The 25,337-nt window shown below is 36.4% G+C and overlaps 2 protein-coding genes across 4 annotated transcripts; one reads left to right on the top strand and one right to left on the bottom strand.

Moving 5' to 3' along the window:
• Nucleotides 3,049–4,725, bottom strand: LOC109725424. The gene has a single exon (XM_020254620.1). It carries the CDS (start codon nt 4,498–4,500, stop codon nt 3,529–3,531), a length of 972 nt encoding a protein of 323 aa, XP_020110209.1. The 5' UTR covers nt 4,501–4,725; the 3' UTR covers nt 3,049–3,528.
• On the top strand, nt 11,044–15,769 carry LOC109706696. Of its 3 annotated transcripts, none has more exons than XM_020227651.1 (7): nt 11,044–11,237; nt 11,359–11,409; nt 11,509–11,560; nt 11,669–11,727; nt 13,155–13,200; nt 13,809–13,978; nt 14,732–15,769. In XM_020227651.1, exons 1-6 carry the CDS (start codon nt 11,112–11,114, stop codon nt 13,949–13,951), a joined length of 477 nt encoding a protein of 158 aa, XP_020083240.1. In that variant the 5' UTR covers nt 11,044–11,111; the 3' UTR covers nt 13,952–13,978; nt 14,732–15,769. The 3 variants fall into 3 exon arrangements, with proteins under 3 accessions (XP_020083240.1, XP_020083241.1, XP_020083239.1); XM_020227652.1 differs by having other exon boundaries at nt 13,809–13,970; XM_020227650.1 differs by lacking the exon at nt 14,732–15,769 and having other exon boundaries at nt 13,809–14,180.

The raw sequence follows: 25,337 nt of genomic DNA on the forward strand, positions 1-25,337 counted from the left end.
TGAAAGTGGAGAGGTTGGAAGTCATTTTCGTCATAAATGATCACTTTCGTTATTTGGTTTGCTGTAAAAAATGTACGGTCGAAACTCGAGTTAACCACAAACGGCGTAATTAATTTTGACCTATCGTGGGTCAAAATTAATTACGGTAAAAAAAATAATAAAATAATATATTAGGTAAAAATAGTTATATTTAAATATATTTAATTATGGTATTAATTACTCTTTTATTTAGTTGGTATATTTAAAATATGATAAAAATTGATTAGTTAAATTTTAATATTTTTGTTTATTTAGTTTGTACAATTAAAATATAATAAAAATTGATTAATTAAGTATTAATATTTTTTTTTACTTTATAATTTTATTGTTGTATTACTATAATTTATGTATAAAAAATAATTTAGTTATTTTAAATTAAATTCGGTAAAACAAACATGAAGTATATATGAGCGTTGGTCGATACTAATTTTTTTGAATTCAAAACCAAATTTTTTTACTTTTAGGTAACTCACACCCTTTAATTAAAATAAAATTTTAATTAAAATAAATTAAAATCTAACTCATGATCAGTTCGATCTAAAAAACTATTTTCTGCCGATATCCCAAATCGAGTTTTTCCAACTTTTAATTAAAATAAGATTTTAAAATAATAAAACTAATATTAAAGCAATCATCTTTTAAACTACTTTTATATATATTAGGAATAATTAACTTTCAAAATGTAAATAATATTCTCGAAAAATAAATTGTAGTTTATTATCTAAATATTTATACGAAACAGATTCCGGGTGGGGCTTCGCGAGCTGGATTAGGAGCGGATCAAATTTTTCATCATATACCTGCTCTGAATTCGTCTCGAATTATAGAAATAGTCTCGTTTACTGTCCTAAATTCATTTATTATATATTATCTCTAATTTACTATTTCATTCGGAGCGAAATCTCTACCACCGTGAGTCCATTTGAATTTCTGGAAGAAAATAATAATCATGTGTGATTCTTATTTATAAGTGGATGTTTGAATCAACTGTTCTATAGCGATAAGAGGCCTATAATTTTTGGTAGGGCCAGTTAGAATGTTCTTGATGGGATTGATAAATATCTTTTGATCAATTAATTCGTCAAATAAATTGAAAAATATGTAATTTTCCATCACATTTAGGTGGAATTTTTTAGATATGTCATATTCTTATACCCGTTTGGATTCGGATATTGCCGCTAACTCTCTAACATTGCTGTTATAGTTACCGTCTAAATTGGACTCAAGCAAAATCGTATAACATCAATAGACATTTAGATGTTATATAAGCCACGCGTAATGAGAATCTTTATGGGGGATGATATCATTACGAAAAGATGATTAATTTTGATATTAACAGATAAATTTATTAAGTTTAGAATAATTACTGACTAAATTTGATTATTCATTTGCTTTGGTAAAAATAGATTTAGTGGTATCACTTAACAATATCACTAATTATACTACATGAAAAATTAAAGAGCAAAACGAAAATAATTAGTACGTGTTATGTCCCAAATAACTTGGGAACTGCTTAGGAGAGATTTTGACTTAATCGTGAGTCTAACTACAGTGGCCTACTTAGATAACTTTGCGTCTACAAGCAAGTGTTAATTAACTAAAATGGATTATTTTTTCCTACAGTACTTGTTAATTTTATACGTAACGTCGATGGCTTTATAGTAAAATTTGCCAGTTATATTGGTATTATACTCTAGTTTATTAAAAAATTTGTTGCAAATGTCGTTAGAGGATTATTTAATAACTAGTTTAGTATATATCTTAAAACTAAACAAGATTAGATGTAGCTTATCTCACCACCTAATGTGTTAATTGAAAACAATTAACAGTATTAACCGTTCAAGCTTGTAACTAAGCATGGAGTGACCAAATATTTTTTAATTAAGAGCTTAATTAAATATTATATTATGCTATCATAATCATCTAGCTAAGATAACAATGATGCCAATAAAAAAAAATTCAGAATCATTTATTTTTGTCAAAATTAATCTGATGATCATTTATATGGCTCTAGTCCAAGATACATCACACTTAATTTGCTTTTGTGGATATGCTTCAAATCATGTATAAAAATTCTCTTTTGTTTGTTAATCTCTTTATTAATTTGTATCATTCCTTAGCTGGTACGACAAGGTGGGTCCAGAATACCTCGCATTCAAAATTTGAAAATCAACCAAAACACACGAAAGGAGAGAGAATGGATGTATCTTGTCGTTGATCGTTACGTTTGCATGAGTGGCCACAATACAGGTCATATTTGGATATCGGAATAAGTTAATCTAATGATAATAACTTACATGGTATGAAATTTTTTTAAAATATAATTGTAAATAAAAAAATTCAATTTTTGTTTTTTTAAAAAACTTTGCTATTTATGATTTAATATGATAATATATTTTTTGTTTTATACTCAAAAAAGCAACTTGAATTTCGGATATAATAATATCTCACTCTTTTTTTGAGAGAGTGAAAGGTAGTATGCTAGCTCGCTTCGTTTACTTTTTTTAGAAATAAACTTAAATGAAAATGTGAAACAATTAGGTTTCGAACTTGTGTTCTCGGATTCCAACGATCAAACCTTTTGCCACTTGCATTAGGGACGGCCGGTCACTCTAAAAATTTGATCCCACTATTTTTGAATTAACAATATAAATTTTTTTGAGTAAACTAAGTGTGTATATATATAGAGAGAGAGAGAGAGTCTTGCTATGGTACTTGTAAAGGCGTCAAGCACTTAATGCTTGCAAATTTTTTACTGTTAGATCTACTTTTTTGATCATTTTCATTCGTTATTATTTTCATCCGTTAAATTATACTATTCAATTAACCACTCAAATATATAAAGCACTGTCTTGCAAAATGTGAACCTCGATCTAATTGATCCGCAGCCATATATATATATATACATCCGTCGCCAAAGATGTACTAAGCACATATGGATGCCACATAGTCACATATATATATATATATATATAGTTGCAAAATGTACTAAAATGACAAAACAAAATATGAGTGCAACTGTGCAAACCACAACTAAAAAGAAGAAAAGCCCCACCTACCAAACCATCCAACAATTACACCACAACATCAGAAGCACATCCTTCTCAGTGTACTATACTATTATACACATCCAAATTCAAACCGTAAAAAGGGTTTTCCCATTAAAGGGTTTTCCCACCACAACATCTAAACACTTCACTAATTAATTACACATTTCCACCTAATCCACAACTAATTAAAGACAACCCCATAGAAGAAAGATTCAATTAAAAAAAAAAAAAAAGAAACATTGGTAAAATTGCATAGAGATCCACCTCAACTATAGACCATTCTGAAAATATTCTGTTTATTTTTGTTAACAACACCTTGCTTAAAATTTTTAATCAATTAAATTAGGAATTTTTTATTTTATTAAAATAAAAATTCTAATTTAACCGACGGAAAATTAAAACGATATATAGTCGAGAAAAATAAATCTCCAACACAATTTTACCTCTCGAGCTCTATGGGCTTCATGCCGTCGCGCATGCGCGCGAAGCTCTGCGACTCCGCGAGCTTCTGCGCCTCCAAATCGTCGTCGTCCTCGTCCGCGGCCTTAACGAGGGGGACGTAGTCGGGCTCTTCCGGGTACAATTTGGTTATAAACAGGAAGGCGGCGACGGCGAACACGGCGGTGGCCGACACGTACCAGCTGAACTGCAGGTTGACGAGCGACTTGGCGCGGCCGAGCGCGTCGGGGTCGCGGCAGCGCACCACGTGGTGCCCTTCCTCGTAGTTCAAGAAGCAGCCCTTGGGGATCAGGCTCGGCGTCCACAGCATCACGCCCATGGCCACGAACCACACCCCCTGGAGGACGAGGCTCACGGAGCGCACGAAGGCGACCGCGAAGCTCGCCGGGTGCGCGATGCCGAGGAGCGTGGTGGCGAGGGAGACGGCGACGACGCACTGCAGGAGCCAGTGGTACTGCCCCTCCACGCCCATGTGGTCGGCCGAGTGCAGGTGGAAGATGAGCAGCTCCTGCGCCAGCGCCGCCGCCGCGAGGAGCAGCGTCAGCGCGTCGCGCGCGAGCGACCGAGCCGCGCCGTGCGTCGTCGTCGTCGTCGACGAGCGGCGGCGGTTGCGGTCGCGGTCGAGGTGGATGGCGAAGGCGGCGTAGAGGAGGAGGGAGAGGGAGATGGACGCGTGCTCGAAGTTGTGGAGGTGGTTGGAGGGGATGGAGCCGTCGGAGTCGAACGGCTGGTGGGCCTCCGGGCCGATGAACAGCTCCATCGCGATCGAGGCGAGCGAGCCGGCGATTATCAGCGCCGGCTCCAGGTACCGAGCGAGCGGCGCGGGGAACCACGGCCGCGCACGGTACGACCCGGGGCGCACCGCGTAGAGCCTGATGTGATTGAAAAGATGCCACAGACCGATTACTAGAAATCCGACACCGGGCGCAACGTGTCCCACCAACGTCCCCATGGCTTTTGCTTTTGCTTTTGCTTCTGCTTTTACTTTTGATTGAACAAGCAAGCGAAAAATGAATGAGAAGTCCGAAGACGAGATCGGGGGGTTTAATTAATTTCTTGGAGTTGGGAGCAAGGAAAAGATGGTGGCGGGGGAAGAGGGGGATTGGGATTGTGTGGGGTTTTAGCTTTTGCGTCGGGGGTGGTAGAGATTATAATGTGGGATTAGGGGGGATCTCTAGAGAGTTCTAATGCAGAGGGGGAGTTTGAAAACTTGGAGCCATGAACGGTTGACTCTCCTGTGGTTTGTTTGTAAGAGCTGACGTAGGATTGGATTGGGCCCATGCGGTTTCTAGAGAGGATAATTAAATGACTAAATTACCATTCCCTCATTTATCAACTTGATCATAATCATATTATTTTCTAATTAATATTGTATAAACAAGAGATAATAGAAACTGTAATAATTCATTCTGTTTTGATATATATGAAACAAGTATTTATTCTAAAACTCTAAAACTGTTGTTAGAAAATCACTTTTTTTTTTTTTTATAAATACTGAGGATAAATTTCTCATTAAACCTCCATATGCGAATACTATTTTAAGATTAACTCAATAGAAATCTCCTTCATCCATAAGTCACAAGTTAAGGAGAAAAATTAGAATTTGACCTGCAAGTGAGGGGCATTTTGGTAAATACATATTCCTTTCTTCTAAACTTCGAGAGTTTCGTAGTTCCCACGCATAGGGCGACGGCGTTTTGGTTTTTTAATTGACTACGCAGCTTTGGCCAAGGACTTCCGAGTCTTCGTCTCTACGACGCCTCAAAACCAAGCCAAAAAATTAAAAAAATTTAAAAAAGTCACAAAAGGTTAAAAAAAACGGTGTGGCGGACACCACACCGGAATTTCGGTGTGGAGGAGCGCGTGGGCCGCGTGATGCGAAGGAGAATCTAGTCTTTTCATCTACATGTCCAGCACTGCCGCTATTAATATATGGAAACTGTAAACCTCAGGTTGTGTATTTCTAGAAGTAGAAGGGTCACTTATTAGCATAACATTTTAGCTAAATTACAGAAAATCCTCTTATAATAATCTATTTTTTTATTTTTTTTTCTGATATTTAAAAACCTACACTTTATCCCTCTATAAAATAAAAAATGTGCACTTTACCTCCTGCTGTTAGGGTTCCGTTAAAAAATATATTTTTATGCCGAAAATTCCCCTCCGTCATCTCCCTGTTGCTGCGCCTCCCTCTGGCTCGCCACCTCGCCGCCGCCTCGCTGTCCTCCACTGCCTCGCCCTCACCACATCCCCTTCGCCGTCCTCCGCCGCCTCGCCTTCGCCTTCTTTGCCCTTCTTTTACTGCCGCCCACCTCGGTTTTCTCCTACTGTCGCCGAAATCGAGGGCGGCGAGGGTGCAGGAGGAGAAGGGGAGCAGGTGGAGAAGGAAATTGAGAAAAATCACGACCGATTGAGGTGAGAATTGCGGCCGAACGAAGGGGCGGCTGAGGAAGATGGGGAAGAAGACGACAATGGCGATGGGCAAAATGGTCATTTTATACACCGTAACCCCCCTGTGAACATTTTTCATTTTACAGGGGGGCAAAGTGTAGGTTTTTAAATGTCAGGAGAGAAAAGTGAAAAAGCGGGTTATTACAGGGGGGTTTTCTGTAATTTAGCCGTAACATTTTTCATGTGTCTGAATTTGCGATTCACATTTTTTAATATAATTAGATCGAATAAATTTTTTATATAATATTTTTAAAAAAATCAAAATAATTTTTTATATATACGATATGATATGACTAAATTTTTTAGTTCTGTTATAATATTCTAGACAATGGTTTAACTCAAGAGGTTAAATGTATTAAGACTAGAATAACTTTAGAATGGATGACCTCTGAAAAGTAAGACGTTATAATTGGTATTAGAGCTCCTCACAAGGTTAATTAAGACTAGCGAGATAAGTCTCACGCTGCCTGATACTAATGAGTATGCTTGAACTTTACGAAAACGTCAGGGCTTAAAAGAGAAGTAATCAAGGAATTAAGTGCCGTCCGTGCCGTACAGCGTACGGCACAGGGGCGTGCCATACCGTGGGAAGCATGGTATAGTGGGGGGTCTTGGATCCCCCTCTGTCTTGCTCCACACATATGCGTGCTGCTTGAGACAAAGCGGCACACAGTGCGTGCTGCTCTTTTTTTTTTTTTTTTTTTTTTTTTTTTTTTTTTTTTTTTTTGGGTTTCTTTTGTTCTCTGAGGTATCGAGCGCCCTCTATATTGTTTTTTTTTTTTTTCACTTTGTTGTCTTTTTTTCAACTTTCTTTTTTACTTTTTGGTTGATACCTTTTTTTAACTTCTTATTTATCAATATAGAAGTAAATTTTTAATTGACATATTCGATCAGCCCGAGCCCTCCGCTTCCACCACAGATATCTATTTTTTCTTCATAAAATTTTTGTCAAAATTTATCGCACCGCGAAACTTTTGGTGAATCGGAAGAACAAAAATCGATCTGGTAAACAAATTTTGATCAAATATTTTTAAAAAGAATAAAAGAACAAAAAATATAGATGTAATATCGAAAATATATGATATTCTCACAATACCAGCAATACTTATATTAACATTATCAAATAAATTTTGTATCTACAGGTGACAATATATATGTCATATGATCAAGCGCGACGATATATATGGAATTAAACAGTCATCTCTATATAAAGATATAAATTTAAATAATTATTGCACTTGTGAATTTTATTATTGTATTTTAATTTCTATTGTACATTATGTATAGTTGTATTTATAAAGAGTTTACATGCATATTAATTGATGAGTATAATAAGAAATATATAGTAAATATTTATAATTATTTATTTAAAATTTTCAAACTAATATTATAAGAGTTTATTGAAATAAAAAAAATAAAATAAGTCCGTGTCAAAGCGTGTTAGTAGGAGGTCATGCGTATCTATCGGCACGCAAGTGTGCCACGTGTCGGTACGCAAGGTTGCCTGTACCGTACCGTGCCAAGAATATAACGACATGACCCCGTACTACGGCACTTTAAACTTTGGGAGTAATGTAACACTTCCAGAAAAAATAGTTATATATTAAAGATGTAATGGGACTAAACTTTTTAATCCAATTATAATATTTTAAATGGTGGCTAAGCTCAAAAAGTTAAGTAAATTAAGCGTGTTAAGGTTAGAGAAGTTTTAGGATGAGTGATTCACAATCTATCGACGAAAACAAACTAAGAATAGCCAAAGTTTAACTAAGCGTCCGTTAGAGAAACTATTTAATTTAGTTCTTTTATAAACAAGTACTTAAATTTTCAATTTTATCAATTAGATTATTTAAATTTTGCTAATCCTTTTCATTAATCAAAGTTACTAATTACGCAATCTTCTTAGTCATCTGTCTCGCATACGATCTTATAAAGCTTCAAAATATAAAATGATTTATTCTTTCCATTCTAATGTATCAAAAAGAGATTGCAGATAGGTTAAACTTGTTTTCAATTCTCATACTTAATTATTAAACATGAAAGAGAAAAAAAAATATATCTTCTTATATTTTAAAAATTTGCTAAGGACAAGTCTCAATTAGTTTGTGGTTTACATGAAAAAGCATTTCTCATTGATGGTTTATTATCTTTTATTTGTTTAAGATTTAAACTTAAATGCGAAGTTTGTATTAGACAAAAAAAAAAATTAAATGGGTTATAGCTAGTATATTCTAACGTTTTATTTCTGTTTCGAGTGACTTTAGGTTAACTCAAATGCCGCGATTTGCATGTGTTATATATCTCAAAAGATTCACAATGTTTATACAAGATTTAAAATAATTTCAATAAAATTGCTTCTCGAAAGATCGTCTAAAGACGAATGTGATCAGAGACGCACAATTTATAAAAATATTTAACTACTCATTTGCAGTATAGATATGGAAATATTTAGATTGATAAGTGAGATAAGAGATGGTATAACAGCGATAGTAATATATAAGATTTATACCTATAAATAATATGACTATTGTGACAAGTCATATTTCTTGTACACAAATATATGACGTGACGATTGATTCATCCAGCATGCTATTTTAATAGAGGGTATAAAAGTAACAGTAAAGACGCTACATGTACACATATTTATAGATAAAAATCTTATTCTTCTTTCATCTTAAAAATTACAAAAATAATAATTAGTATAAAAAAATTTGATAAAACTAGTGAGAGGATGTACGACGGATGTAGGTCATTTGAATGAGTGGAATACAAGTTTTACGCCTAGCATGTAGGTAGGTATACATTACGAGTAAGGCCCCGTTTGGATATTTTATGAAACATAGTATAGTTAAATTATACAATATGTATAGAAAATTTATTCTGTTGAGTGTTTGGGAGCCTAAAAAAAGCACCGATTTTTTAGAGTATAGTTACACTATATTCTAAAAAATAGAGTAAAATGATAATCCACTCTAAGCCAATGAAAAAATTTTCATCATTCTTGAACTCCATTCTCTTCTACTTCTCCTTACATCAAATTTTAAATTTTAATATAAGATATTTGATTTTAAATTTTTAAATTTTTAATTTTTGAAATTTGCCAGTAGGTCCTTAAATTCCTATCCATTCTAAAAGAATCCCGTAACCTCGCATGCGCGGAGAGGCCAAACACTTTCAATTTTTTTCACATATTCCAGAAAGAGACGCAGGGGTGTAAAATTTATATCCTATATAAAATGTATATGTAGTAGCATTTTTTTTTTTTTTTTCCCTGGGATTTTGACCCAGGATTTTTGAGAGGCACCGTGCTAGAGGTGATTTGGTAGGTGGAATGTTCTTTTGAAACCAACTGCTTTCAAATGTCTATTTCGTCGACATTCTTTTCTCTGCTTTTTTTTTTTTTTTTTTTTTTTTTAACTACAGTTAAATTGTTCCAGTAAACATTAGATAATATAATTATCATCGATCTACTAAGAGTTCACATACGAATAATTAATAAGAGAGTAACGATAAGTTAATATATATGAGTGAGTTCAAACCAAACCGAACAAACTCAAGTTTTTAGATAATATATAATACATATTTTGCCCGATAAGCCATATTTTTGGACATATAGATCTGAATTAAGTCAAAATTTTCTAACATTCATCTAAACCATTAAACTTTTAATCGACTCATTATGATTTTCTCCATTATACTTTTTTATCGCACCTAAACACAATTTACCTACCATCTTAGTTTGTATTATTACAAAAATATAATTAATTTTCTTTCCTTACACTCCCAGTTGCCAAGGACCACCAAACAGTTACCATTTTGCACAAAAAAACAAAAGCACCCACCTCTGATTAAATTCAACATTAGGAGGCCAAAGAATCCATATTCTATGAATATGATATGTTATTAATTTATTTAATAAGGTTACAAAATTTTCCTATCAAATACATAGGCTTATGATGAGACACCTAAGCAGTGAGATAAAAGGTTAGAGGGGACAAATTGCATACTCTTTCTTTCAACGGTCCTTTTGGGTGAGAATGGCTCGAAAAGAAGCTCAGAAAAAATTTTAGATGCCCCTTGTGATTTAGTATTTTCTTGGTTTAGTATTCTAAAGTGTAAAATGTATTATTTTAGAACTCTATAATTTTATTTTTCTTTAATATGGCTACTGTGAAAACATGTAACAAAAAACTTCAGATGCCCCTTATAGTTTATTAATTTTTTATTATAGTATCATATGATATTAACTTTATCACTAATTTATGAAGAAATTAACCACCGAACGGGTAATAGAAAAAGAAAAAAAAAATTATAAAATATTAAAGTGATTTACTTTTAAATTATAAAATACTAAAGTAAAATGAACGCAACATCAGCGGGGTGTTTAAAGTTTCCCCAAAAAGGGCTTGGACAACTAGATAAAGCTAAAAAGCAGTAAGTAGGTAGGTAGGTAAGTGGACATGCACCAGCCATTATATTAATTATTATAATTATAATGACACCTTAAACAAGCAACTTTGGCATGCTCTTTTGTTATAATAAAAAATGCTTCCTTAAGATAGTGAGCAAAAAATAAAAGTATATAAAATAATTTATTTGAATTATGAATTATTTTTATTTATCTACCTAATTTTTCAATATTTTATTTTTGAATATTTTAACTTCCCATAACTTTGGCCTAAGGCCAAACTTGTGAGTTGCCACTATCTTTACAATGGTGTACTATATTCACCATCTATATTTTTTTTTCCATAAAATAAGATAAATTATCTCGAATGCATTATCTTAATAAATAAATCAAAATTACAAATTTTCATTTTCTCCAGTTGCTACGGCCTGGCCCAAAATTTGACCGAGCCCAACAAAATTAATAGGCCGAGTTGGGCCTTTGACGAACAAATTTAATGGGCCCAAGCCCGTTTAATTTCTCAGCTTTAAAAATCGCACCAGGGCGCACCACTTGGGCCTGAGGGGAATTATAGAATGGGCCCAAAAAAGCCTAAAAAGTCGAAAAAGCCCTTGTGCGGGCCTAGGGCATATCGTCGTTGTAATTAGGGTTTTGAGAGAGAGAGGGATAGAGGAGGTGAAGAAGAAGAAGAGGAGGTGGTCGCCATGGGGACGAGGGAGGTGTACGAGGAGAAGCTCCGCACGGGGAATCTGTACCATGACCCCACCATTAAACCCGGCCTCGGCTCCCCTCGTTGCCCCCGATGCCTCTCCCTCGTTAACCCTAATTCCGTACCTCTCCATCCCTTCGATTTCGATCCATATGTGGCGTCGAAATCGTATCTTTTTTACCTCTGAATTTGTTCTTGCACTATATATGATTTCTTTTTTGCGTTTTTTTTCGATTTCGCAGGGAGAAGGTGAGTGGGCGATCACTTCTGTTTTGCACGATGCGGCTGCGGTGGTATGGAAAAACAAAAAAAACCCTTTTTTATATAATTCTTTAGTGTTGTAGCAATTTGGTTGTAACTGAGATTGGATTTCTAATTAAATTATTTTGTAGGCCGGTTCGGGGGCCGGTGCACTGCTTAGCGCAGTTCATGGATTCAATACGGGTATATTGTGTTAAATTTTGTAGCTTTGAATTATAATCGTGTTGAATAATTTGAGACTCAAATTTTTTTAAAAAAAAATTTCTGTGGTTATTGATGATTTTGGGACAGGAATTCCGTTTATTCAGAAACATGTGAGGGGTTCCAAGTGGATGCACTTGCTTATTGGGGTAACAATTTCAAACTTTTTGCACATGAAAACTAGATTATTCTGGTATTTGATAAATTGTTTAGAGAAACATTGCATCACGCTGATGTGTTTTGCGTGTATCTAGCTAGTTGTTCATGTAGGAGCTTTTTTTAATGTTATGTCAAGGCTAATCTCAGAACTGAGAATACCCTAACGGAAAAAACTACTTGAAATCACAGTGAGTTTTTTTTTTTTTTTTTTTTTTTTTTTTCTCCTCTGGGATACTTGAGTGTTCAGGAGGAATAGATTTGTCATGCATTGTAGTTTTCAGTTGTGAAAATGCATTAATTATGTTATTTTGCACTGATTTTCATAGTACATAATGTGTTATGGATTGTAGTATTCGACTGTGAAAATGCATTATTTATTTTGTTATGCATTGATTTGCATAGTACATAATGGGCATTAATCCCTGACAAGACTAGTCTCTTGATACTGTGCTGAATTGCTTTGCTCATAATATCTAGTGGTGTATGAGTTTTTTTTTTTTTTTTTTTTTTTTTTTTTTAACTTCATTGATCAAAATGAAGCCATTAATTCGTTTGTTTATAGCGGCAAACTTTTCCCGAGAACCCTTCTTAGGATTCTTCAGTTAGTTCCTTGAAAGTAGTATGCTTTGTACCATTTGCCATTTAGGTTTGTTTGGTTAGTATCTAGCACCCAGAATGTTTGAATTTTCAGGACCTGGTTGATTACTAATTCTTGGAACTTTCAGACTTTATTTGGTTGATGCAGTTAGGCTTTGCAAACTATTCTTTACTTTGGTGACTTATGAGTCCAATGTCATACAAAGTGGAGAGGATTGTATGTGATGTCATGGGCAAGGCTCTTTAGCCATAAACTCCTGCTATTTGACACATTGATTTTCCGAAATCTCTGCCATCTAGTCTAGGTCCTATTTTGTGGGCTTTGTTTGGCAAGAAGCATCCAGTAGTAACGTTTTTCAGTTCTCTTTTCGTTTAAATTGGAGGCTGACCTTCGTTAATAAGAATGAAGAAGCCTGTCCTCCGGTGAATTAGATTGCATAGAATTTGAGTTTGGGAGATCCACAGTTACGAGCTAGCAAATAAGGCCTTGAACATTTTGAATTGACTGGGAATCTGAGATGGACGTTTTGAATGGACTGCGAATCTGAGATGAGCTTTTGGACTATGAGATTAAAGGTTTCATTTTGCCCCTTCTGCTTGTGGTTTCGTATGGAACATACCTGTTGGAAATTTAGTTTAAAAGCTTTTAGGGCTTCTCAAACTGCTGTTGTTGAACAACACTTGTGTCGAACCTCCTCATTTCTTGCTGGTGTTTGTGCGTAGTTATGGAAGTTAAAAGCTGCTTTTCTACCATCATGTACTGACTGATTTTTTTTTTCTTTTTGATATATAATTAACTGCCCCCCCCCTTTTTCTACAGCTTCCTCCTCTTCTTTTGTACTCTGGTGCTAGTGCTGCATTTGGAGGTAATGTTCTCCCTCTTTATCTGCAAAGTATTATTTATATCTGTTTCAACAACCTTTCATTTTTCTATTACACTGTTTGGAGATCAGTACCTAATAAAATTATTTTTTGTTTGGAAAAGGAAAGATATTTACTTAGATTTTGGTCGAGAAATTAGTTCGAAAATGTACTTACTAAGAATAGAGAACTTTATATGTTGAGTTTAGTAGATCTGATCAAATAGAGCATGATGTGAAATTTAGACAGTTTTGTGACAAAGGTAGCAATGCTATGTATCTTTTCGAGCTTACCATGGTGATGAAAAAAGGTTTTTTTGTCATCTTCGTTATCATTGGGTTGAAAGTATCCAGTTAATTTTCCAAATTTGAGCATAAGAATTAACCCCATGTCGGAACAAAAGTTTCATTTGTTGTATTTTAACATGATTGTTTTACATCTTTTCTAAATCATTGATAAAAAAATCTGTACATATCATTGGTTGCAAAGGACCTAATGGATGCACTTCTTAGACCAAGATCAATACTGGTGCTAACTTATTCATTTTCTTACGACTTCTATGAGCTTATTGTTTTTTAGTGAACTCTGATGGGGATACAATTGTTTGTTGCAGCCTACGTTGTTCCAAAATTTACCCAGCTCACCGTGACGTCCTATTATGCAGCATCAAGTGCCTCACACTATGCAATATCACAGATCACCCGTTCCATTGAAGAGGCTCATTCATCTCGTAGTCTTCAAGATAAACCCAGATGAGATATGCCATTCATATCAGGTCAACAGGTTGTCCTTGTATATTTCTACTTTTTACTATGAAAAAAGTTTTCAGTTGCATGATGTACAGGACTCTTACATTTTTCTTTCTTTTATATGCTGCTACTAGTATGAAGTTTTCCGTACTCCCTGGTATTTGCCTGATGTTACTGTTAATGATATTTGTAAGTTTCTTATTAATTAATTTTTAGAGAGAAGTAATTATGCACCAGATTTCAGAGTTGCTACTTTATATATATATATATATATATCTGTCGAAATGGTAGAATTTAATTATTGCTTGATGGGCATGCTATGGCTTTCTTATAAAGTGCAATTACATCTGAAAGTTGTTGTTGGATTAATTAGAAGGATGAGAATATCTGGCCGATTTGAGGGATGAGAGTTGGGGGAGGAAAGGTAAATAATGAGAGCAGTAGGGGCGAATTTGATAACTTGATGTACTTGGAGCCTAGGGTCAAGGTGTTTAATTAGTTTCATGTTGATGATGGTAAGTCGTGGGATTTTGCTTTTGTCTTTCGAAAAGAGAAAAGGCTTATAATAGTTGGTCGGTCTTTCAGCTAGAATTTAGTAATGATTATTGATGTATTTACTGGGTAATAAAAATAGTGGAATCTAGAATGTGTACTCCTTTTGTTTTGCCCCGTTTTTGTTTAAGAGCCCAGGTCAAGGAGGTTTTGCTTCAAGGATTGAGTGTAAGGGAGGAGAATGGTATGCTAATTTTAGCAGCAGGGTGATCACAATTTTTTGTTTTTGTTGCAGATGTTGTATCAGAGGACTTTTTCATATTGCTTCCACGGAGACTTCTTGGTAGGAATTGACTATCAGAAAGAGCCCATCAAATTGGGATTGCGTGATAGTAGTGGCAATGTAGTGGTGAAGGTAACAAGTATCTTTGATTGTAGAACAGAAACTTGCTAATCTTTCCATTTTATTGATGTGATCAACAAAAAAAGCTGCTTAACTTCCGGTGAGTTGCATAGGATTGAAAAAGAAAGGGACGTTTTGAAGGATAAGTGACTTTCTTTAGGACAGAGAGATACTGAATGGTATTTGAGTTATTTGTGATTGCTTGATGATATACCAACTATTTCTAATTGTTAGGTTGCTGGGAAGTTGTTCAGCAAAGAAAAGTAATGTTTGGGTTTGTGCGATAGAAGTTTAGGGGATAATCGTAGTCTTCTTGGTTAAGTGATTCTAGATTGCTTTCATGTTCCATTTTCTATACAGTATGATTCATAATGTAAGGCAGAGAAACTATGCTCTTAAGAATAGAATGTTGTCTACTGGGAGGACCAAAGTAGTACCAAGCCCAATTTTAGATCTTGCGGACGTCATAATTTTAAACATGAAAGCAAGTTTAGGTCGGGTGAATGTGGGAATCTTACTTGCTCCACTGGTCTACATGGCAGAAAATTTTGGTAGCTTAAAAGAAAGGATGGAAGTTGCAGAGTAGGCTTATAATTTACGCGTTTCGTGAATGCAAACCTTGGCTGAACTCTTATCAGATTATTCTTGGGTGCTTTTTGGTTGTTGTTTGCTTTTTTACTTTTGTTTCTCTTTCACTTCTTTAAGGTTGTATGTACTTTGCGGTTGGTCTCTATATTTTTCTTCGTTCCCTTTGTTGCATATTGTAAGAGAAAATATAAAAACAAATGGTACCCTTTCCTATTGAAAGGAGAAGTTTGCTTGCAAACCCCAGCTATCTGAATGTGCTTTTATCTTGAAGAACTGAAGGGGGGAAGAATGAATAATGAATGCCATGAGCAATGCCCAACTCTGACCTTATTTTGATGGTTAGTACTTGCAATTGTGCATCTTCAGTACAATTTTCCAGAATTTTATCTTCTGTGAACACTGAAATTACAGTTAGAATTGTTCTTCCAGTTCACCGTATAGTCCCGATCAAACCATTTTTTTAGATTGTTCAGGTCAGGTTTAAAGTAACCTGGCCGAATATGAGTGCTTGTATGGCTAGTCCTTGGGGACCTGTTTGATCGTCTGAACAAGTTATCTAGCAACAATTTGTTATTATACAGATTTTTTTTTTTTTTCTCTTTTCTATTGCAACCTATAAATTTGTGCAAGATTCTGATGGTCCTGATTTTTCAGAATAATGTATGCCACCTAAGAGGCGATGTATCTTATTCTTATGAAATGATTTATACACATCTAGTCGTACTGTTCATCTGTGTCAGTTACTGCATGGTTTCCGAGTATGGTGTGACACCCCAATAGTCTCACATCGGATGGGAAAAGGATTGTCATTGAGTTTATAACAGACTTAGACACTAGTAATAATAACTGGGCTTAAGCATTTTGGGCCGGTGGTTGGGCCCAACGAGTTATTGTTGCTAGTGGGCTGGGTCGTTACATTTGGTATCAGAGTCGGTTCACCAGTTGGACATATGTGGCGAGTCTCGGCTGAGCCAGGGTTTGTATGACGGGCTAGCGAGACGAGTCTCACATTGCCTGGTGTTTTTGGGCTGTGTGTGTGATTGGACTGACGAGGACGTCAGGGCCTTAACGGATGGAGTCTGTGACACTCCAATATCTCACATCGGATGGGAAAAGGATTGTCATTGGGTTTATAACAGACTTAGACACTAGTAATAATAACTGGGCTTAAGTATTTTTGGGCCGGTGGTTTGGGCCCAACGAGTTATTATTGCTAGCCGGTCGGATCGTCACAGATAGTATCAGAGCCAATTACCAGCCGGAAGTGTGAGATGAGTCTCGGCTGAGCCAGGGTCTGGATGACGGGCTAGCGAGACGAGTTTCACATCGCCTGGTATTTGTGAGTCTGAGCCTGACGAGGACGTCAGGGCTTAAAGGAGGGGAGGTTGTGAGACCCCAGATAGTCCTATATATAAGATATAATAGGGCTAAACTCTTAACCCGGCTTAAGCATTTTGGATGGTGGCTAGACCTAAGAGGTTAAGAGAGTTAAGCGTGCTAGGACGGCAGTAGTCCTAGGATGGGTGACCCCTGGAAAGTCGGGGCGTCACATATGGAAAGAGTGATCTGTCGAAAAAGAGGTTAATCATATATCCAAATAGGTTGTTAATGTTTTTTTAGCTCGACTGATGCTTCTCCAGTAGTGCTATTCTGGGTGAGGCAATGGTCCCAGGCATGATAGGAAATGATGCTCTCGCTTATTATGAGAGTGCTCTCTCTCCGTCCCCTCTGAGCTCCTGCTGCAGAAGAGCCGTGCTAGCTGTTCACAGCGAGCAGAGCAGCCCCAGAAATAATGGCAAGAAACAAGCCAACACCGAACCTCAGACGGACCATTATTAGCCCTCCTTTCCTAAGCTGGTCCCTCAATGGCTCTTTGATTAGATATGCAAATTTAAGATGTTGGCAGGGCTCTATTTCTGGAGTCACCGCCCCTGCAGCTCGCCTTTAAGATCTGGTCCTGTTTTGAAGCCATCTCTGGCCAGTGGTCCTTCCCCATCTCCTCTTAGGTTTTTCATCACATTGCAAAAAAGAGATGATTTGTTGATTTTACCCCCCGTTTAGAGTCTGGAAGGTTCTTTCGTAGCGTACGAAGTGTCGTCTAAATACTGCTCTTTTGGTTTTAGACCTCAGAATCTCATTTTAGCTTCCTGTTTAAGCAGAAGGTCAATATTTCTATTTACCAAACACTGAGGTAAAAATAAAAGCAGACACTAAGTGCCATCAATCATAAGAATGGTGGGATCCGTCTTCGGTTGGTACCGCGTTGCTGCGCTTCGGCTATTTTTGCAGTCTAGAATGTCGATATATTGAGGCTTTTAGGTGTACAAGTGCAACCTAATATAAGATGGATTTTGCCATTCAATTTGATCTGAGTTTGACATTAATTGCTACCTAATTGTGCAGAAAAGTCACATGTTATCTGCATCTTAATTGGTGATAAGATAAGTTCTGCTGTCGCTGAGCGTTGAAATTAATTGATCTTACATTGCCATTGCATTAGTCTAGTTGATCGATATGGACGCGTTAATTAAAGATGCGGTTGGGCTCGACCGGTCCGACGGCGGCCCATGAAAGCAACTGCTGAATTTCATCTGAATTGGTTCCCAGTAAGTAATGGTGTGTGGTCAAGAAACGCTGCCATGTTTTGGTTGCCAGAACAAGCAGCAGCAGCTTTCACCTATTCATTGCATTATGCTCGGTCATGTTACATTAATAGGGAATAAAAGTCTCCTTTGGCTCATATACCAATTGCAGCAGTAGTTACTCTGCCAATTCTCTTGTTTTCTCAATTGATTTAGACTCATTCCATCTTTCTTTAGAAACCAAGTAGGTTTTCCAGCTAGTGTTCTATCAGGGGCCCCACTTCACACATTGCAAGAAAAGGGAGAAAACAATGTTTTGGGAATACAATGCAATGAAAAGAGAGAGAGAGAGAGAGAGAGAGAGAGAGAGAGAGAGAGAGAGAGAGGAAACACTTGGGGAGGAGAGAGAACTTTTTGTTTGGGACCACTTTTTGGGGTGATGCTCAAAGATGGTGGTGGTTTAGGAAGGCAATCAACAAAGGCCTAACAAGTGCATGGGCTTTCGCTTTCTCTTCCTTTCTATATGGGGCCTATCCTAACAGCACAAAGGAACCACTAGTAGAAACATTTGTTTGTATGTGCTCTGTGCATGATGACGTTACCAAAAAAAGAAAATGAAGCACCAAGAATGTCAAAATTTAGGTTTTTTCCTCTTAACCAAATTAAATTTGTTGTTGATCAGATGCCAGTCCAGTTGAAGTTCTTTCGGATCTGTGAGGCAGTAGTTTTCATTCTCTGTAGCGGTTTAAATTTCATCTGCTAGCTCTTCTGTTAATACCGGGTGCATGGTGTGTTTGAGCCCAGCTGCGCTAGTTATTAGCGGGGGGTGTTGATAAAATTATTATTGTCTTCTTCTTCGCAAGACAAGTCTATGATATATTCGGTTTTCATGAATCCACATTAGTTCCGATGTTACTCTAGGAATACGGAGAGAACTTTTGGTAGTTGATGCATCATATCGACGTCGCCAAGCGACGGAGGGGGACCATATGTAAGGAAGTGAAATTATGAAGGAGGCATTATTCATGTGAATGTCTCCAACCTTCACCTACCAGAGTTAGGGAGTGGTAATGACCTTTGATGTCGAACTATGCGGCGTGGGAGGATCACTATCCTTTCGGTTCCCTTTCAATGGTAACATCTCAAGTCTCCTCATCGCTTTCATCTCCATTCCGCTTGACGTAGAAATGGCTTCTTCTTGCAATGGTAGATGATCAAACATAGGCAACATCTTAATGGTGATAGGAACCTTCATGTCTCTACTCAAAGCACAATGTGAATGAGTTGGATGCATTGAGTGAACCCTGCATTTACCTAAACAAGTTAGTACTTCGAATTTAAGTAAAAACCAACCCCAGTGTGGTACCAGTATGGGAGAGTACACTGTGCCTAATTAAATAAACATTGTCCTTGTGCCCTCAGTGAGAGGTTGGATTGTACCTCACATTTACCAGATAGTAATCTGCTTAAGGAGCAATTTTTTCTTTTCTTTTCCAGAATCAGGAGCTGGACCCCCCCTACATTTCCACACCGGAATTAAGTTCTCCAACGCCGGAATCAAAACCCTGTCTCTCTCTCTCTCTCTCTCTCTATCTCTCTTCTTCCGCCTTTTTGGTTTGAGGAACTTCCAATTGAATTCAAAGTGAATTCTTCTGAACCAGCTAGTATGAGAATTGCACTTCTGCCCAGATAAGGCTCCAAGATAGAGAGTTGCTTCATAAATTACCGACTGTAAACACATTTAACTGCAGCGCACAAAGCATGACACCGAAATCCTCATGAGCAGTTTTGAACAGATCAAATTAATAGTAATCAGACTGACATGATGCGCATCTGAACTTTGTCAGATACTACAATACATTTTATTACTTCATAGTTCAACATTTCATTGCGTTTTACCTATTAGTTAATGCTGATTAGTACTAGCAAATGAAATTTCTTTTTCAATATATATATATGTATATATATATATATATACTAGTACCTAAAGCAACACTAACTGATCAGTGTAGTGTTAAATAAAAGAATTTTGTACCACCCTATCATTTGATTATAATCTTACTGGTACCACCTTCAACATTATCTTGTTTTAAATAACCTCTAACATGCTCCCATGTGTGCTTCCCACTAAAGAGGAATATAATTAAGAATCAAACATAGTTCAATCAAAGCAATAACACCAAAATTAAAGCTGAGTTACTTTGGCTGTGTGTCCTAGCTATGTAGTGGTCCTAAGCTCTCACCCCAATGCCCATGATCTCTTCTGGGCCCTGAGAGGGGAACAATCAATTCTTTGCGGACAGAGGCGTCGTGCATCGGTGGCATGAGTACAGCGCTGCAGCGGCTGGGCATCGATCAGAGATGGAGCTGGTTCGGTGGTCTCTGGTTCAATTCGATCTCATCGATATTGGTTGATTTGCGGCCTACGCCTCCTCCATAACTTGTTCATTTCCTGATAACATGTCAGGTCGTGGAGACCACGTCGCCAAGTTTCATAATTGATGTTTCTTTCTTTCTTTCTTTCTTTCTTTCTTTCTTTTTTTTCTTTATACTGTAATACGCATGGTGATTTTGTACGCAAAAATTTTGTTTAAAAAAAAAAAAAAAAAAATCTTTGTGCGTACCAGCAAAATGAAATGAAATAAAGAAGAGAAATGTAATTACATGGATTTCTTTTTTTCTTTTTTCCTTTTTAGTCACAGTAAATTTTTGAGTCTTATGGGAGGATCTAGTTTCAATCATAAGCATAATTGATGATTGTGATTGGTACTCTAAGCAAGCAATGATAAGGTCTCTCTAATCATGAAGCTTATGTAACAATATACACATTTTTTTTTTCTTTTTTTTTTTTAGTGCATGAACACTATTCTTTTAATTGAGCTCTCCTTTGGATGAGCTTAACAATTATTAGACAAAGTGTCAACATCTCTCTTCTCCCTCCACTCATTAAATCTTAGATTTTTCTTTCCCCCTCTAAATCTCAATGTGAACTCCTCATTGGTGCGCTAAGTGGGCTTTATGATAAATAAAACTTAATAATAAAAGGTGATTAAGTTGGGGATTAAACTACATGGAGATAATCACTCCCCCACAACTTTATCCCATATCTTTTTGTTGGCTTAAGGAAAAAGGTGATACTAGATAATAATATTACAACAAAAAAGGGATGGATCCAATGATCCAATCTACACCAACATGTTTAATTACAGGCACCAAGATGCCTTGCTCTCTATCTCTCTCCCACTCCTCCTTGTGCACTGATAGCCCAGCATGTGAAAAGAACCCCCAACATTCCCCATCTTTCCCTCCTACCCAATAAGAAACTCCATAAAATCTACTCTAAAATAATATATTAAAATATATCTACTCATTTTGGTGACTTCACCTAGCTAGATGCTCCTCTTTTTTTTTCTTTTTTTTTTCCTTTTTTTCATTTTATTTTATGTTTTTTTTTTCCTGCTTTGTGGTCCTGAGATTATAAGAGTTCTAACACTCTCCGACAACACTATGACCCCATGCCTTGAGAAGACCACCAAGAGGCCTTTGGGAGGCAAAGCAGGGGCCTATCCACACTGACATTGGTATGTGTAACATGAAGGGAACCATCACACTCAAATGCTCAAAGCATGTATCATATATGATATTGAAACCTCTCTCTCTCTCTCTAGATGTTCTTTATAGTGTCAACATGTGTCTTGCATTAGTAAACTAATAGTTGTGTAGTTTTGCTGGAGCTCATAGTGCTTTGTTTTTGGCTTATGCTTCTATTTTTAGCAGTAATTATTTTTAACAATTTTTTTTTTCTGCTTGGCAAATACATTAGTTTGATTTTTCTATTGAAATGGAAAACCTATGTATTATGGACACACTTACTTTTTTTTTATACATATATAATGTAAGATAATAAATATTTTAATTTTTTGATAAATAAATATAAAATTTTTTGGACAATATAAATAATTATATATAACGGATAATTTTTTTAAAAAAATATATGAACTATTAATCAGAATTTTATTAACTTTAATATGCATGAGAAATATAACAATATTTTAACAAAATTAATATTTTATATATAATAAATATATATTTTATTATATTAATAATATTTTATTTTATTAGTAGTATCCATATCGTATCCGTATTCTAATTTTTTGAAAGTTGTCGTGTTCAAAACATGTCGTGCCCCATATTTTGTGTCGGTGTATGTGACGTCTAGTGGAAAATTAAATAGAGATTCTTAGCCTGCGATAAAGGACTCCAACTTAGAGCTACAAATTTAATTTGCTTAAAAAATTTCTGTATGATGCTTCTTTTAATAGCTTTGCTTTATTAATCCTGTATCAAAATCACGACCTGCATGCGATAATAGAGCCACATATACTGGCCCTTAATTGCTGCAACCTTTTGGAGCTGTGATTTTTGAAAAGGCCCTCGTGGTTTTCTTTTAATTCAAATATGAAATAGGTTGGCGCTGAAGCTTCAAGTTCAAAGTGTTACCAAATAATTCGATCTAATAAAAGAGTGAGGCTACTATGCTATCGGAAGCACGGAGCCTTCCGTGCTTTCAGCTCGTTTTCGATGTTGCGACTTTCGAATCGTCGATCGGCTCCGTTAAACTTGATCTAGAGTATTTGGAGTACCTAGAAAATAAATTTTATTATTTTTCGATACCATTTGCCTAGTGATCGAATGGGCTCAAAATCAACAAATTTCAATGGCCGTAGTGAGCCGTTTGCAAATTTAACGGTGTAGAAATATCCAAATCACGTAAAATTTTGATAGAAAATTTTTTATGCTATATAAAACAAGATCAATATCTTTGATTTAAAATTTTAATGTCATATTATTACATTTTGTAAGATTTTTATTTTCAGCCGTTGATTTTGAGCCCCTTCGTTCACTAGGCAAATGATATCGTAAAATCATAAAATTTATTTTCTAGGTACTTCAAATACTCTAGATCAAGTTTAACGGAGCCAATCGACGATTCAAAAGTCGCAACATCGAAAATGAGCTGGAAGCACGGAAGGCTCCGTGCTTGCGATAGCATAGTAGCCTCACTCCTAATAAAAAATGATTTCAGAATAGTCTTAACATCCGCACTCAAGTGTGTGCCTTTTTTTTTTTAATTTAAGACAAAAATAACAAGCTACCCATTTTATTCATTAAAAAAATAAACTTAGTTACAACACTGAGACAAATTGAAAAGAAAGGTATGAAAGAAATAAAAGGACAAAAAAAAAAAAAAGCAAAAAATAGTATCTAATTAACTAATTAATCATCCACCGAATCACCTAGCTTTACAGAATTTTTTCCTCTGCCTCCCTAAACTCCTCATCTTTTTTACAATAAGCGTCCAATCTGAACTAGATGTCTAAAATTTATGTTATTTCTTTCCGGTCAGATTGGCAACCAACTTGCCGTTAAAGTGCTCAGTCACATTGTGACGGACTCGGAAGGCCCCATCATCCTAATCAGTTCACAAAAAAGGTTTTGACGTTCGTCCCACTTGTTTGTTCGAACCTGTCATCTAGGAACATATTAGCAAGAATCCACAAAATAAGCATCTCGTGAGAAGGTGATCGGTTGTCTCAGCCTCGTCTCCATATAGTACACATATCTGATCTCCCAACCGGCATCTCCTAAAAAGGTTGTCTGCTGTAAGGATACTCTTCTTAAAAACAAGCCAAGTGAACCGTATTACATGAAAGCGATAAGTGAGCTAAAGGAATTGGAAAGGATGAGTATTGAATTCATTGAACAGTGAATGTGAAGAATTGATTCTATCCAAAAAATTGATTTGATAGGAAGCGGAATAGAAATTGTCAGATCGTAAACTTCTTTTTTGAGAGATAGGTAGCACGCTACCTAATTCGTTTATTTCATTTAGAAATAAATTTAGTTAGAAATGTGAATCAAGTAGGATTCAAATTTGGGTCTCGGGTACCAACCACCAAACCCTTACCACTTACTCTAGGGACAGTCGGTGTCAGATCGTAAACTTCAAAACTTAAACTTTTATTCTAGGGACCTTTTGGCGGAAAGAAATCATGGCCATACACATGGCGCGATCTGGTTCGCCTGCCAATAGGTACCACTCAATGCGCAGATAAGGTTGGATCTGACTTTGGCTCAGGTGCGGACTGAAGAGGAAACAATCCAATTGGGTTCAAGCTTGAGAAAAGGCCTTAAGGTCTTCACGCACGCAGGAGAAAGACCTGACGCTTTGGCTTCTGAGCTTCGACGGCCGTTCGAACCAAAGTCACGGCGCCGGACCTGCATAGAGAGTTAATAAGTCCGCGCGGTGTAGGGAGTACGTTCGCCAGTGAGGACGAGCTAGTCTAGTGATGATTGGAGTAGTGTGAAGGGCGATGTCATCGGACCTGAAGGGTAGTAGAGATTACGTTACGTCTACTCCTAGATTACGTTAACACTACTGTTAGACTACATTACGGTTATTCCTACTCAAATGTGAGCTGTTGATAGGCTGGTGTCTGTGATGTGATCTTCGGGTCCCTTCTTTGTAGCTGTCTTCGTCTTTTATAGACGAGTCATTGCGATCATCGGAGTTTCCGATGCTCCTTCGATTCACGAAACTCCTTTCCTCAACTATTCCCTAACTTCTCGCTCTCGATTGAGCGTGTTTGACTTCTGATCAGTACTTACTTCAAGTGAGCCCACCCTCCGTTCGCCGAAACGAGCGTGTTTGGGCACAAAACCAAAGCGTACACCGGAGCACTCTTTGGCATAACTTCTTGCCAAAACCATCTTCCGCTTCGATGTCAACAGGACCCAAAAGCTCACTCTAGCTTTCTGTCTCACAAGCCAAAGCGCTATATTTTATATATGTCTTTATTCGATCCGACAAAAAACAGATCATTGAATTTTCAAAAGCATAAACTTCGAACCTTGAACTTCTATTTTAGGACGACCGAATTAAAAACTTACTTAAGCTTTCTATATAGCTTGCGCGTAGTTAATTAAGAAGCTCTAGATTTTACGTTCATCATGATTCTTACGGCCTTTTGCTTCTGAAAAACAAACGAATGCTCCAGAAGCCAAGCCAAATAGGCACTACATACGCAGGGCGCACAGAGATGGTTTGCACAAACTTCGTTCCCATTAATTTGGCAATGGTCACTAAGAGGGTTGGGTTTGGGTCGAGATGGTCCCCCTAATCTTCCCATAGTACTGCTCCGAGTGTGGCTTTTTAAGCTTTTAATGGAGAGTTCATGTGGGGACGCTTGCATGAATGAAGGGTTAATGATTAAAGGTCTAGGTTATACTAGTGGAATTAGTTTCTCTTTCCGAGGGACGCATAAAAA

This window comes from Ananas comosus, linkage group 2 (genome assembly GCF_001540865.1).
Source record: "Ananas comosus cultivar F153 linkage group 2, ASM154086v1, whole genome shotgun sequence".
NCBI classification, from domain to species: Eukaryota; Viridiplantae; Streptophyta; class Magnoliopsida; order Poales; family Bromeliaceae; genus Ananas; species Ananas comosus.

What these genes read in the sequence shown, in the direction of transcription:
- LOC109725424 (XM_020254620.1), bottom strand. Translation starts at nt 4,500, where the DNA reads ATGGGGACGTTGGTGGGACACGTTGCGCCCGGTGTCGGATTTCTAGTA.
- LOC109706696 (XM_020227651.1), top strand. Translation starts at nt 11,112, where the DNA reads ATGGGGACGAGGGAGGTGTACGAGGAGAAGCTCCGCACGGGGAATCTG. An exon ending in CCCTCGTTAACCCTAATTCC is followed by an intron (nt 11,238 to 11,358) that starts GTACCTCTCCAT and finishes TCGATTTCGCAG; the next exon opens with GGAGAAGGTGAGTGGGCGAT. An exon ending in TGCACGATGCGGCTGCGGTG is followed by an intron (nt 11,410 to 11,508) that starts GTATGGAAAAAC and finishes ATTATTTTGTAG; the next exon opens with GCCGGTTCGGGGGCCGGTGC.